Here is a 14,805-nt window from a genome sequence, read left to right on the forward strand (position 1 = left end):
CCAAGGCCATTCAGCTGCAAGAGTTTGACCGGCTGACCATCCTCCGCAATGCTCTGTGGGTGCACTGCAACCAGCTCTCCATGCAGTGCGTCAAGGATGATGAGGTAGGGGCTGAGGGCAGGGAGGGGTAGGGAGTGGGAGGGGGGCGTGAGGAGAGGGCAGCCTCCTAGCAATGGCGCACCCAGGTCCACCTGAGCCTGTCAGCAAATACCTAGTCCTCTGTGGTCCGAGCCCTGGCCTCAGGGGTCTCCGACCTCAGTGCTGAGCCGCTGCCCCAGGCCCCGAGTACAGGGAGCTCAGTACCACAAAAGGCCACAGCCTCTCTGCCTGCAGACTGGGCTTTGTGGTTACCCTGGCATCTGCCCTCTCTGCTCACCCCTGCTCCAAGGCCTTGGCTCTGCTATCAGAGCCACAGAGCACATGCTCCCTCTGCTGGGATGCGGAAGGGAGGTGGACACAGCACCTCAGAGGTTTGCAGAGAGGCTGGGGGACCCTCGGTTGCCCTGCTCCAGGCCTGGCGCTTGCAGGAGCCAAGGTCCAGTCCCTCTTCTGTCTCTAGACATCTCCAGGGTGTCCTGGTTCCCCCTTACTGAGCTCTACATGCCCGGTGGGCTGGGTGAGTCCTCCTCAGCAGAGAGGGGCCGCCACCTCCCTTGCCAGGGGCCTTGCAGTCCTAGAGCCATAAGTTCCCTCTCTCATGGCAGCCCTGACTCCCTGATGCCCGCTGTTGTTACTTGCCTAACCCCTTCTGCCTATGGGGTGAGGAGTTTTGGGGGTTTTCTCCCCAAATGACTTGAGCCCACCTGGTGACCTACTTGTAGCGGAGGAAGGAGTGTGGGCTCTGAATCCTCTCATACCGGATCCAAAGCCCAGCACACTGAATTCCTGCTTTGTGACCTTGGGCAAGTCACTCTCCTCTGAATTTCCTCATCTGTAAAATGAGGAAGCAGTGTCTACCTCAGAGAACAGGAGTGGGGTAAATCCCTTGCAAAGGAACTTGTGCACAGTAGGTGTTCTGGAAACAGGAGAAGCTGTCAGCCAGGGCTCTAACCCCTCAGGCAGGCCTGGGGCAGTTACACCTCAAGGCCCCTGGTCAGAGTTCAGACCCGAAGTGGGGGCAGGCTTGACAATGTGGGCATGGAGGTGAGGCCTGGCCCCTCAGCCTCTGCTTTTCCCTGCCCCCAGCTCTACGAAGAGGTGCGAGTGACGCTAGAAGGCTGCAGTGTGGATGCCGACATAGACAGCTTCATCCAGGCCAAGAGCACGGGCACTGAGCCCCCAGGTGAGGCCCACGTACGGGCAGCACAGCCTCTGGGTCCAGGCCCGCCTTCCCTAGGCCTGGCCCAGGTTCTCTGAGCCTCAACTGCCAGGACAGAACTGGGGTGGCTCACAGCTCCTTTCTGGGTGGAGAAGCCTTGGCCAGGCCCGGGGAAGGGGTCAGGGACAGTGCAGTCCCCTGGTTGGGTCCTTAGCCTGCCACCTCATCCAAGATAGAGGATGAACAGAGCTTAAGAACACTGACACTGGAGGGGGAGATGAGGATAGGGGCAGAGGCAGAAAGCCTCTCCAGAGCACCTGCTCCAGCCTGCTTGGTACCACTAAATCTTGAGTCTAGACTATTCGGTCTTGGTGGTACCCACAGTGAGATATCTCTAGGAAGGGAGCAGGCCCTGTCCTCAAACACCAAGGTGGCCAGGGCAAGGATGGTAAGGTGGGGCCCCAGTCTGGGTCTCCGGATGGGGAGAGGATGGGGTGCCGAGTGGCACAGGTCCTCCCTGCCCTGCCCTTGCCACCCTCGGCCTCATGCGCTTGCTGCCTGCAGCTCCGGTGCCCTACCAGAACTACTATGATCGGGAGGTGGCCCCGTTGTCCAGCAGCCCTGGTGTTCAGCCGTCCTGTGGCATGATAAAGAGGTGAGCCGCCTGCTGGGTGCCAGCCGGACGGGATACGGAGGGTGGGGCCAGGGGTGGGGAACGGGGGCTGCCAGGGAGGGAGGCCAGCCTCTCCTCCTGCAACTGACTCTTCCACATGTATTTATTGGGCATCTATTATGTGCCTGGTGCCAGGCTTTAGGTGCTGGGCACTCTTCGGGGACAAGACAGGCTCAATCTAATCTCATGACACCCTCAGCCCGAGGTGACCTAGGCATTAAAGAATCACAGCTCCCTTATTCACTAGCGACTATGCTCAGAGCTCCAGGGAGACCCCAGGCTGGCTGACCGCTTGGGCTCTGCTGCTAGCCTGGTTGGAGCCTTGGACAGTCAGGCTGCAGTGGCAACCCTCTCCCACTGGCATGGGATCAGGGCATAGGAGAAGGCCCTACAGCCAGTACTCTTGGAGAATTCTCCAGGTTTTTCCAGGGCCCCTTCCCTGGCCTGGCTGTGGTAGGTGCCAGGGTCCTGGTGTCAGGCCCCAGCATGTCACTTGCACAAAGTCACACACCTCTAGGCCCGGGGCCTATGCGTGTTGGGGGCAGACTCAGACCTAAGGACCCTCTTGGTTCAGGCCTTGGGTGACGACGGTGACAGCCCACTGGGAGCGCCATGGCCTGCTCAGGGAGCCCCCCTGCCCAGGAGCCAGTTCCCTGAGCTCCCCATCTGTACACATCTAGGAGCATCCATGGGCTTCACATGGTGCCTGCGCCCCACCCCCACCCCCAGGCCTCCGTGACCTCCTCCCTCCCTCCAACCCACTGCAGAGAAGGCCCTGCCTTTGAGAGGCGGGTGGGGTGGAGGTGACAGGCTCCCAGTCCTCTGAGGACAGCTCATTTCTGAGGCCTCTGGAGCCGCCCTGCAGGAAGGCTCCTGGGAGGCAGAGGCTTGTGGGCACCATGGCATGCTCCTCTGGGAACCCTGAGAAAGTAAGAACCCCAGGAGGAGGGCATTCCTACCCTCGCTATCATTCCAAAATCTTAGGGGACTCAGACCTCCCTGCACTCCCAGTGAGGACCCAGATCCCAACACACGTGGTCACTTAAACAACGGGACAGAAGAGCTCAGCTGGGGCAGTATCAAGAAAGGACAGAAAGGGGTCTGATGAGGATGAAAGATAAAGAGGGAAAGAGGTCGCACAGGCAGAGGCCTGGCTGTTGCAGGGGACAGGCAGGGACCACCGTGTAGGGACCAGAAGCCAGGCAGGGCTGGGGAGGGGCAGGGGCCACTGGCTAGGAAGTGAGTGGACAAAGGAACGGAGTCAAAAGCGCAGACAGCCCTGGCACACACAGCCTCGACGAGCTGCTCCTCCAGCCCCAGCCCTGCTGGGTTAACCCTACCTGGCAGGGGCAGGAGTGCCACAGGCACTAAGTCTGCAGGGCCCAAGTTAGCATCAGGCCTTCCCACGTGTGCCAAGTCCACGCATGCCTGTCCATGTGTTTCCATCCTGGGCCCTCAGCTCCACAAACCCTGCAAGGGGGCGGGGGGTCCCGGATTCTCCCACCCTGGGAAAGGTCTCTGTGTCCCACCTGGCACTACAGAACAGCCTCCTACGGGCCCAGCCCCTTACTGGGCACTCAAGACCCCTGGGGGGTCTGGCCTGGTCCCTATTTCAGTCTTATCTCCTGTACACCCCAAACTGGTCCACTCCACTTCCCAAATTCCTCTGTCGGTACAATCTGCACCTTTGCACTCCTCTCCCATTCACCGGCAATGCCTTGCACTCCAGTCTCTACCTGATAAAGTTGAGTCTTTGCAGACTTGGCTTGACCCCACCAGGCCAGGAAGCCTTTCCTGAGCGGGGGAAGTAGCATCAGCCTCTACTCATTTAGCCCTTAGCACTGTCTGCTTCGGGGCACCCACATCTGGTTCCTTACTAGGTACCCCAGTGTCTGCCTCTGCCTCTTGATTCTTGCCTTTTTTTTCTCTCTTTTATTCAACAAACTTCCATGACTCCAGCTCAGTCCAGGTCTGAGCCAGGCACAAGGTAAGGGGTGAATTAGCCCAGCACTGCCTCCTGGACCTCACTTTGTGTGGTCAGGGAGCGGCTGGGCTGCCCAGGCTGGTGAAGGTCCTAGCGAGGTGTGAGTGGGCCAAGCTCTAGGGGGCAGCTCCTTTGCCCATAGGGGAGGCTGGAGCAGGGGCCTGGTGGGTGTAGGGCCTGGGCCCTGGAGCACAGAGGTCTTAGAGCCCCCAGTTAGGCCCTGCAGGGAGCAGGTACTGAGAAGATGTCTACAGGGTGAGGGACTGGGAGAGTGCGGCTGGGCAAGAGCCACTGGACCACTCTTTAGGGAGCCCTCATGGTGAGAGGCACCCCATAAATCACATCTGTGCCTGGAGGCTAGGGGCAACCCCAGCCCTGGAGCCCTGTGGGCTCCCTGCCTCGTCTACTCCCCCCATCCCACCCCGACTCACCTGCTTTCCTCCCTGTCCCCAGGTTCTCTGGGCTGCTGCATGGAAGTCCCAAAACAACATCGTCAGCAGCTTCTGCGGGTAATTGGGGGTGACAACTGTCAACCTGGGGTGAAGGGGAGGATGCCTACTTAGCACAGATGGGCCTTCCAACAGCTGGGAGGTTGGGGGTTGGGAAGAGGCTGGGCCAAGTCTGGGGAAGCTGCACGTCAGGGGGGCCTCCAGGGACCACTGTTCTTTGTAAGGGGCGGGTGCCAGGCCTCACCCTGCTCTCAGCCTCCACAGAGACCCTGACTCCCACCTCTGATCGGAATGAGGGTGTCTATGCCGCCATCGCTGTGCAGGAGGTGCCAGGACCCCACACCCTGCCAGCCCAGGATTACAGGGCGCTCTATGACTACACAGCCCAGGTGAGGCCCCGCCCTCCCCTCCTTGGGAGGGCACCAGCATGCCCAAGGGTGTGCTCGCACATAGGCACATGCACTGAGTGGGCTGGGGTGGGTGCCCTTAGAACAGCACCTGGCCCTTGGGCGGGGCCCAGTGCGGACGTGCTGAGTGAAAGATGATGAACGGCACGAGGGCCTTGGTCACAAGCACACGCGGTGTACAGGCAGGTGTGCGCGTGTGCAGCAGCTGGCAGAGCTGCAGCTATCTGAGGAAGCGGTCTGAGGATCAGGCTCTGCACCCACGGGTGAGGGCCTTGTTCTCCGTGACCACGGGCGCCCAGAACAAGCCATGGTCGGAACGAGGCCCTCAGCTGTGCCAGGGTTGATTTTCTGAAGCCCACAAGTGGAGGATGAGTAAAGGAGCCACAGGGCAGCTGTGCCCAGATCCCCAAAGAGTCTAATCTGCTCCCAGTTTGAGGTGAGGGAGTACAGAGCTGGACTCCAGATCCACTGGGACTGAGGCCAAGCATCTCCTCGGGGCTCGGCGGGCTGCACTGACTCCCGAAGCCTGGTCCCTGGACAGGGAGACAGCCCAGGAGAATGATGGTGTGCCTGTATGACAAGGGCTAGCAGAGGTGCGGGCGTGGCAAACACACCTGACTTGCTGGGTTGCAGCGTCTGAAGCAGGGAGGGGAAGAAGGGATTGGCAGGGAGGTAAAGCGGGGGAAGAAGCCCCAGGTTGTGTGGGAGGCCCACAATGACAAACCAGAGGGGACAAGACGCTGAGCCCCACGAGGCACCCCACACCCTATGTCTCCAGGGCTGCCTTAGCCCAGAGTGGCCTTGTCTTGCAGCCCCAGGAGGCCAGCATGTCTCAGCTGACAGCCCATCTGGGAAACAGGCTGGCATTTACCACCTGGGGTTGGGGGAACGCCTGACCAGAGGCCCTCCCAGCAGGCCCCCTTCAGCCTGATGTGTTTTCATTCTCTTGCCCAGAATTCCGATGAGCTGAACATCTCTGCAGGGGACATCCTGGAGGTCATCCAGGAAGGGGAGGATGGCTGGTGGACAGTGCAACGGAATGGGCAGCGTGGCTTTGTCCCTGGCTCCTACCTGGAGAAGCTTTAAGGAAAGGGCAGTAGCCCCCGCCTGGACCTGGCCTGTCCACGGGGCCAGCAGTGCCCCCACCGCTGCCCTGGCCTCGCAGGGGCCTCAAGACAGAACCTACCCTCAGGAAAGGTACCGGCTGCTCCCGAGCAGTCCTTCCCACAGGGAATAAAGGAGCGCTCTTTTTCCTCCTTGCACCCGTGTCCAAGTGCTCAATTCGGAGGAGGCAAAGGAGGGGAGAAGCCCAGGAGAGCAGAGCTCCCCACCTGCAGTGTTGTCACTGAGGCCCCAGCTCAGGTCTGTCCCTGGTCTGCTGGGGATGGGGAGGTACCCCAGCCCTGGGTCCCGGGGAACTGCCAGGGAGACACGTTCACAGCGGGCAATGGGAGAAGGCCGCAGCGGTCAGGGAGGATGGGGTAGGGGCAAGGAGACGCTCGGGACAGCTGGGATGGGGAGACCAGGCTTCCTGGGGCAGAGGCACTAGACCAGGGCAGCAGCAGACAGAACACAGGGAAGGCAAGAGCAGCAGGACAGGGCAGGTGTGTGAGCACAGGGAGGAGGGACACCTGGAACGTTCTGGGGATGAGCCAAGCTTAGTTCCAGGCAGGAAACAGGTGACAGGCCTGCCGAGGCGGAGGGGCTGTGGCATTGTTGCTTAGGCAGGCCTGGAGTCTATGCGGGCTGACCTGGGCACAGAGGTGGCCAAGCTTTTCTTCCGCTCTTGGTGCTCTCCAGCCTGTCTTTTTGGCCCCAGAAACGTAACTTCTACTGCTGCCCAAGGCCTGCCACGGCCCTGCTCCAGCCATGCCAAGGGCCTGGGGAGTGACTGCGGGGGGGGAGAGCCAGTGGGAACCGGCCGCACCGCAGTCCTAGGCCTCCCCAGCGCTTGCCTGTGGGAGCCCCAACACTCTGCCAGCACAGCAGGCCAGCCGACTCAGGGCCAGACATGCGGGGGGGCCTCCTCCACTGGGCACACCTTGAGTGAGCCTGTTACTGTCCCCGTAGACCACCTTCCCTGGGACTTCATCACTTCGCTTGCTCGTTCGTTAACCTTTGTGGCCCACCCCCTGTGAGCTCAAGAGGAGGAATGCCTCAGACACTGGCTTTACTCAAGGGGCCCTTGACCTGGTGGAGGGGAACAGATAGACCAGAAAGCTGGCGGCAGTACAGGAAACGTCCTGATGTGCCAAGCAGTCCTGAGGCTTCTGGGAACAAGTGACCAAGATAAGCCAAGGAAAAGGGGAAGTTGTTCCAGGAAAGGAAAGAGGGGGGTTCCTTTCTGCTCCTGCCTGCCTGTGATGGCAGGGACAGAGAAGGGAGCGAGGGGCATCACTAAATTCTCCAGGATTTAGAACTAGAAGAGACTCTGGGGGAATCTAATCTGACGTCCTGCACGACTGGGCACCAGGCACTCCTGTCAGCTTCAACATCTCTGTGACTGGGAGCTCATGGCACCCACGGAAGCCTGCCGTGGACCTGTGGCTTCCCACGGGTCCTGGCTCTGCCTGGCCAGCCGTCCACCTGGCAGCCATACGGAGGAACATTCCACGTGCTCAGGCAAACATCAGATGCCACAGTAGCAAAAATGAGGCCTTTGACCAAGCTCTGCCCTAGGAAGATGACCAGGAGGGGCTGGTAAAGAGGGCTGTTCCTCTGTTTATTGCAGACGTCCATCTTTATGCCCTTATCTTCATCACTTAAGCAAAAAAGTGGGTTTGATTAAGCAAACATGACACCTGGTCAAGGAGGGGGAATGGCCGGACTGTGGCCTCTGACCTCAGACTCAGGTGTGAGAACACCTCGAAAGTCTACAAAGCATGAAAGGGTTGTTTCCACCCAGTGTTATTCATGCTGGGACCAGGCAGAGGTGAAAAGGCACAGGGCAGCCCCTGGGTGCAGGGTAGGGTCCTGGAAGCACAGCTCCAACTACCCTCCGCTAGATGCCACCCCACCACTGCTTCCGCCAGAGGGTGTATGGCAGACGGGGTGGGAAAGGGCTTTGGGCCTCTGAAAAAAATCAGACTGAGGCTTAAATCCTTCCTGAAATGTAAATAAATTGTCTTTTATAAAGCATATTGTACAAGTGAACTGACCAAATGACCATACCTGTCCCTGACACAGCTGAGGTTTATAAATAGGGATGTTTGGAAAGAAAAATGTAAACTTGCGCTTGCTTTTATGCTCCCTGAAGGAGAGAGAGAGAAGTCAGTGACTAAAGCCCTGCTTACACAAATGCTTGCCTGGGCCAGAAACGTTGCCCAGGACAGCCAGATATGAGAGCTGTCAGAAGTAATTCAATCAAGCAAGGTATTTTGATGACTTCTGTGTGACTGACACTGTATTTGAAAATGGGGGGGTGGGTACTAAGATAAGGGGGTGCTGTCAAAGAGCTCACTCACCCCAGAAGTAGTACAGAGACACTATTGCCCCTCTGATACAAGGTAGACAGTGAGTAGGGCACGAGTAGGACCGGGAGACCAGGTGCAGGCCGTCCAACACAGAGATGATGGTGGCTTCTCCAGGAAGTGGCAACTGGGCTGGAGAGCAATTCTGGAAGAACGAGGGAAACAGATCAACAGGACTTGGTAACTTACAGGATGTGAGCCAGGAATGGAAAGAGTGGAAAGGAAGGAGATGAGAAGCGATTCCCCTTCCCAGGTGGACTAGAAGGTGGAGGAGGAGTAGCAGCAGGGACAAAGTCTGCGCAAAGGCCCAGAAGAGGCAGGACAGCCAAGTAGACTGACCACTGGCATCAGATCATATATGGGCAGCCAAGAGGAAAGAAAAGAGGAGAAAGTTAGGTTATCAGTGCTTTATTTATTCCTTGAAAATACCTTGTCATCTTGATTGAGCATTCCATTCAACTGCAAAGATTTTTTTAAAAACCTTTGGCCTAGATATTTATCATCATCTCTGATAGGTGCCGCAGTGTCTACAGTCCTGGAGGGTGATGGGTAATGAGTGTTAGATAACAGAGCCTGCACTCCGGTCATTTAGGCAGCCAGAGAATAGAATTGACAAAAGCAACTCTGGGGTCACAATTTATACCAGGAAAAAAGAAACCCACGAATGAATCTAAGTCAGATTCATTGCCTCTGCAGCCTTCTCCAATCTCTGTGCACCAGGTCACAACCTCAGCTGGACAGACAGCCTTCCCAGCAGAGGAGATGGTGACAGATAAAGAGGTTGCTGGTGTGTGTGTAATTGGGTGTATAAATAACTGCGGCCCACTTCTTGACAGAGGGCTGCTCAAAGCCAGAATGGAGCAGGAGGAAAAGCATGGCCTCTGAAGTCAGACTATCAGGGTCTGAATCCACGCTCATGCTTCCTTGTGTGGTCTTAGGCAAGGTACAACTTCTCTGGACCTCAGTATCATCATCAGTAAGATGGGTGCAATAAGCCCCTGTGTAAGTTGCTATCCTTGTAAAGTTCAAAATTAGATATAAGCGCTAATTAAAAGCATGAGATGATCATTTTTAATAAAAAAGTCCACCACCTCCAAATCTTGGCTATAATCAACAGTAGCTTTGCGCTTGGTATAGCATCCTCACTTAACGTGCCCTCTGGAGAGTGTTGGTTATGTCGGTAATTCCTTCCCAAAGGTGACAAGGAGGAAAGGAGAAGCAATGCACTATTTGACCGAACTGGACACATGCACCACTGGGGTCTAACACTTAACTCCAACCACCTTCCCACAGCTATTCTCAGGCCTGGCAACCTCAGCACAGGGGTAGCCGTTAGGCTCCGTCTGGCTGAACCAGAATATCTGCCTATTTCCCATCCTGGCATGTGAAGCAGCAGCACAGGCCCAGAACAAGGTCACCACCAGCAAGTGGGCACCCCATCCTCAGCACCCTCACACGATTCTCAAGACCACAGGGATGTGGCTTTCAAACTGTGCTCTACAAAGCCCTAGCAGGGGCCAAAGGGAGGAGAAGCAGCACTCCCACTCCATTTCAAGCTCTACTTGTAGAGTTTACCTATTGGACCAGCAGTGGTTCTCATCCCTGGCTGCTCAATGGAATCACCTAACAAGTTTTTTTTAAATGTTGATGCTTTGGTCACACCTTAGATGAACTGAATCCAATTCTCTGCCAGCTGAGCTTGAGCATAAATATTTCGAACATTGAGAACTTTTCTAGCTAATGGGCTCTTCAGCTGAAAAAAGAAAGTTTGAAAACCATCTTCTTATGGCACCATAGTGACATTTCAGACACTGAGTGTCCCACTATGGTGCTGGGGATACAAACATAAACAAGTCTCTTTTCTATCCTATTATAAATTCTGTATCTATTTTACTTTCAGTGGATAAACTCAAGAGACCAGGACCTGTGTATGAGTTAATTTCCCCCACGACTAGCCATGTACTCAGCCCTGTCCAAAAAGGTATTCAGTAGGTAAACACAGAAAATTTCTGCAAGGTACTGCACAGTACCCTCAGGAAATCTCAGGGACACTGCAATAAAGAACCACACAGAACATGCAAATTATTTTCAAGAACTGCAAGGATGCTGCATATAAGATCAAGTATCCAAAAAGTAGGGGCTCCTTCGCACCAACAGTAACCAATTAGCAAATGTATCAGCAACATTACCCCATTCACAGTAGCAACAGACATTGAGTTTCACAGAAAAGTTTCCCAAGTAAACTTAACTCTGTTCAAATCTATAAGAAAAACAAAAACAACCTATCAGGACTTCCCTGGTGGCGCAGTGGTTGAGAGTCCGCCTGCCGAGGCAGGGGACACGGGTTCATGCCCCGGTCCGGGAAGATCCCACATGCCGCGGAGCGGCTGGGCCCGTGAGCCATGGCCGCTGAGCCTGTGCGTCCGGAGCCTGTGCTCCGCAACGGGAGAGGCCACAACAGTGAGAGGCCCACGTACTGCAAAAAAAAAACCCAAAAAAAACCTATCAAACTGGGCAGATGATACAAACTGGAAATCCAGGAGATACAAATGGCTGAAACAGCTTTAAGAGTCCTAGCTAAGAGTCAAAGACATACATATTTTCATCTACTGGATGGGAAGAAAAGGTAAAGGCTGATAATATCCAAAGTGTCAAAAACAGATCAAGATGGTAGAGTAGGATGGGGGACTCACCTCCCCCAGTGAACACATCACAAATACATCTACATGTGGAACAATGCTCACTGAAAATTAACTGGAGACTGGCAGAAAGACTCCTGTGCAACCAAGGCTGTAAGAAAGATGCACAAAGAATCAGGCAGGAAGGTAAGAGAAGTGATCAGGTTGGGACCTGTGCCCTCGGGAGGGGACTCAAACAAGCACGGAGATTACACGGGCAGAGATCCTTCCTGTGGAGTGAGCGGTTCCAGCCACATATTGGGTGCCCCAGGAAGATGAGATCCCTTGGTTGGCTGGAGGGCCGATGGCACTAACAGAAGGGCTGGGGGAAGCCTGGACTCGACTCATGAGGAACAAGCACAGACTTGCTTACTATTGAAACAGGGCAGATTGAAACTACATAGGTCTCTGACCAGTTTCCCACCACTGCGCTGGCATGCACCCAGCCTGAGCCGAGCAACAGCTCTGGCCTCACTTTTTCCAAAAAGCAGCTCCACACTGGGGCAAGGGCTGTCTTGGCCAAGAGGAAAGCTCGTCTGTGAGGCACAAAGGTAGCCCAGACCCAGAGCAGTGTCTAAGTAGGGCAGGGGCAGCCATGACTGGCGCTTACACAGGCAGCCCATTCAGAAGCTGTCTGCTGACTATGGCCAGACCTCCACAGCCCAGGCCCGACCCACACCAAGTGCCCACACACGCCCCACTTGCTCTAAGGTGCAGCTGCACACCAGGGTGAGCATGGCAGCGGCTGAGTGAAGAGACAGAGGAGGCTCAGATGTGGAGCAGCATCTGAACAGGGGAGAGGCAGCCATTACTGTTGCTTACACAGGCAGCACGTCAGAAGCAGTCTAGATCCCTGACTGTGGCCAAACTGCCACAGCCTGCGCCAGCACTGCTCCGCTCTGGGGTGAGTGTGCCAGCGATGGCATCAGAGGGCACACACTTTAAAGGGAACAGAGCTAGCTCGGACCTGACCCTCAGAACTTCTGCTCCAGCAACTTGAGACCCAACCTGCCCCTAATAGCATGGTGACAGCCATTGAGAATAAGGCACATCACCTCTCACACCTGGCTCTGGCCCTAGCCCCTCTCTCTGCAGTCCCACCTTCTACCAAGGTGACAGCTGCCAGCATGCCCTGGAGAAAGATGTGACTTGTGTTCACGTCAGACCTAGCTTCCCCACCAAAGCCACTGGGCATGTGCAGACTGTATAGGGTTGCTCCCACACAAGGATACCCCTTTTCAAGACTGCAGTAGGTAACTGTTTCACCTAATTTCACAGAGACAGAGAAAGTTAAAATGAGAAGACAGAGGAGTTTGTTTCAACTGGAAGAGCAAGCGAAAACCTCTGCAAAAAACAACTAATGAAACAGAAATAAACAATTTACCAGATAAAGAGTTCAAAGCATTAGTAATAAGAATGCTAACTGAATTAGCAAAAAGAATACATACACACAGTGGGAATTTTAACAAGGAACTAGAAAATATAAAAAAGAACCAGTCAGTACTGAAGAATGCAATAACAGAAATGAATAACACACTAGAAGGAATTAGCAGCAGGTTAGGTGATACAGAAGAATGTGAAAGTGATCTGCAAGAGAGAATAATGGAAATCACCCAATCAGAACAGCAAAAAAAAACAAAAAACAGTAAAAAATGAGAACAGTTTAAGGCATCTCTGAGACAATATCAATCATACCGACATTCATGTTACAGGGGTCGCTGAAGAAGAGAGAAAGATAAAGGTCAAAAAGGTATTTGATGAAATTATGTACGAAAACTTTCCAAACCTGAAGAAGGAAACAGATAACCAGATATAGGAAGCCCATAGGGTCCCAAACAAGATGAACCCAAACAAACCCACACCAAAACATATCATGATTAAAATGGCAAAAGTTAAAGAGAAAATTCTAAAGGCAACAAGAGAAAAATAAAGAGTCATATACAAGGGAACCCCCATAAGGCTATCAGCTGATTTTTCTATAGAAAGCTTGCAGACCAGACGGGATTAAATATTCAAAGCGCCGAAAAAGGGCTTCCCTGGTGGCGCAGTGGTTGAGAGTCCGCCTGCCGATGCAGGGGACACGGGTTCGTGCCCCGGTCCGGAAAGATCCCACATGCCGTGGAGCAGCTAGGCCCGTGAGCCATGGCCGCTGAGCCTGTGCGTCCAGAGCCTGTGCTCTGCAACGGGAGAGGCCACAGCAGTGAGACGCCCGTGTACCGCAAAAAAAAAGGCGCCGAAAAAGGGAAAAATCTGCAACCTCACATACCCAGCAAAATAATCATTTAGAATTGAAGGAGAGAGAACGAACTCGTCAGACAAGCAGAAACTAAGAATTCATCAATACTAAACCAACCCTAAAAGAAATGTTAAATGGTCTTCCCTAAGTGTAAAGGAAGAGGCTACAACAAGAAGTATCTACAGGAAAGGAGAAATCCCACTAGTAAAAGCAAATATATAGTAAAGGCTGAGGATCAACCACTTAAATAAGCTAGTAGGAAGATTAAAAAACAAACAAAAAAACTGTAAAAACAACTATAACTACAACAATCAGTAAAGGGATAAACATGAAGATGCAAAATAGGACATCAAAAACAAAATATGGAGAAGGGAGTAGAAAATATACACCTTTTGGAATGTGTTTGAATGTAAATGACTACCTGTTTGAAATAAGCAGATATAGTTACAGATCAGCATATATAAACCCCATGGTAACCACAAATCAAAACCCTAAAATAGACACACAAAAACTAGAGAGAAAGGCACACAAGCATACCAGTAAAGAAAGTCATCAAATCACAAGGGAAGAGACTAAAAGAACATAGAAGAGCTACAAAAACAAGTAATAAAATGGCAGTAAGTACATACCTACCAATAATCATTTTAAATGTCAATGGACTAAATGCTCCAATCAAAATACACAGAGTGGCTGACTGGACGAAAATACAAAACTCAACTATATCCTGCTTATAAGAGACTCCCTTCAGAGCTAAAGACACACAAAGACTGTAAGTGAGGAAATGGAAAAAGATATTTCATGCAAATGGAAATGACAAGAAAGCAGAGGTAGCAATACTCATATCAGACAAAACAGACTTTAAAACAAAGTCTGTAACAAAAGACAAAGAAGGACTCTATATAATGATAAAGGGGTCAATACAAGAGGATATAACACTCATTAACATATATGCACCTATTACAGGAGCACCTAAATACATAAAGCAAATATTAACAGACATAAAAGGAGAAATTGACAATAATACAATAATAGTAGGGGACTTTAAGACCCCACTTACATCAACGGAGAGATCATCCACACAGAAAATCAGTAAGGAAAGAGTGGTCGTAACACATTAGACCAGTTGGACTTAATAGATAGCTACAGGACCCTACATCCAAAAAAAGCAGAATACACATTCTTTTCAAGTACACATGGAATGTTTTCCAGGATAGATCACAAAACAAGTCTCAACAAATTTAAGAGGATAGAAATTACATCAAGCATTTTTTTCCAACCATAACAGTCTGAAACTAGAAATCAATTACGGGAAGAAAAACAGGAAAAGCACAAACACATGGAGACTAAGCAACACGCTATTAAAAATACAATGGGTCAAAGAAGAAATCAAAGAGACAATCAGAAAATGCTTTGAGACAAATGAAAATGGAAACACCACTTTCCAAAATCCATGGGATGCAGCAAAAGCAGTTCTAAGAGGGAAGTTAATAATGATACAGGCCTTCCTCAAGAAACAAGAAAAACCTTGTTTCTAACCTAACCAACCATCCAAATAAATTAGAAAAAGAATAAAGAAAGCCCAAAGTCGGCAGCAGGAAGGGCCTAATAAAGATCAGAGAGGAAATAAATAAAATAGAGACCAAAACGTAA

The 14,805-nt window shown here is 52.7% G+C and overlaps 2 protein-coding genes across 2 annotated transcripts in view; one reads left to right on the forward strand and one right to left on the reverse strand.

The window, feature by feature from the left end:
• The window catches only part of PSTPIP1 (proline-serine-threonine phosphatase interacting protein 1), a 41,632-nt gene extending 35,603 nt beyond the window's left edge, over positions 1-6,029 (forward strand). The window contains exons 10-15 of the mRNA XM_024761777.1: positions 6-104; positions 1,186-1,282; positions 1,823-1,913; positions 4,369-4,424; positions 4,620-4,753; positions 5,726-6,029. Coding sequence (XP_024617545.1) covers positions 6-104; positions 1,186-1,282; positions 1,823-1,913; positions 4,369-4,424; positions 4,620-4,753; positions 5,726-5,857 — 609 coding nt within the window. The 3' untranslated portion in view covers positions 5,858-6,029. The remainder of the gene's footprint in view (positions 1-5; positions 105-1,185; positions 1,283-1,822; positions 1,914-4,368; positions 4,425-4,619; positions 4,754-5,725) is intronic.
• Positions 6,030-6,165: 136 nt separating this feature from the next.
• Positions 6,166-14,805, reverse strand: part of TSPAN3 (tetraspanin 3) — a 39,812-nt gene continuing 31,172 nt past the window's right edge. The window contains exon 7 of the mRNA XM_024761778.1: positions 6,166-8,386. Coding sequence (XP_024617546.1) covers positions 8,228-8,386 — 159 coding nt within the window. The 3' untranslated portion in view covers positions 6,166-8,227. The remainder of the gene's footprint in view (positions 8,387-14,805) is intronic.

This window comes from Neophocaena asiaeorientalis, unplaced genomic scaffold (genome assembly GCF_003031525.2).
Source record: "Neophocaena asiaeorientalis asiaeorientalis breed wild unplaced genomic scaffold, Neophocaena_asiaeorientalis_V1.1 scaffold54, whole genome shotgun sequence".
Taxonomy (NCBI): Eukaryota; Metazoa; Chordata; class Mammalia; order Artiodactyla; family Phocoenidae; genus Neophocaena; species Neophocaena asiaeorientalis.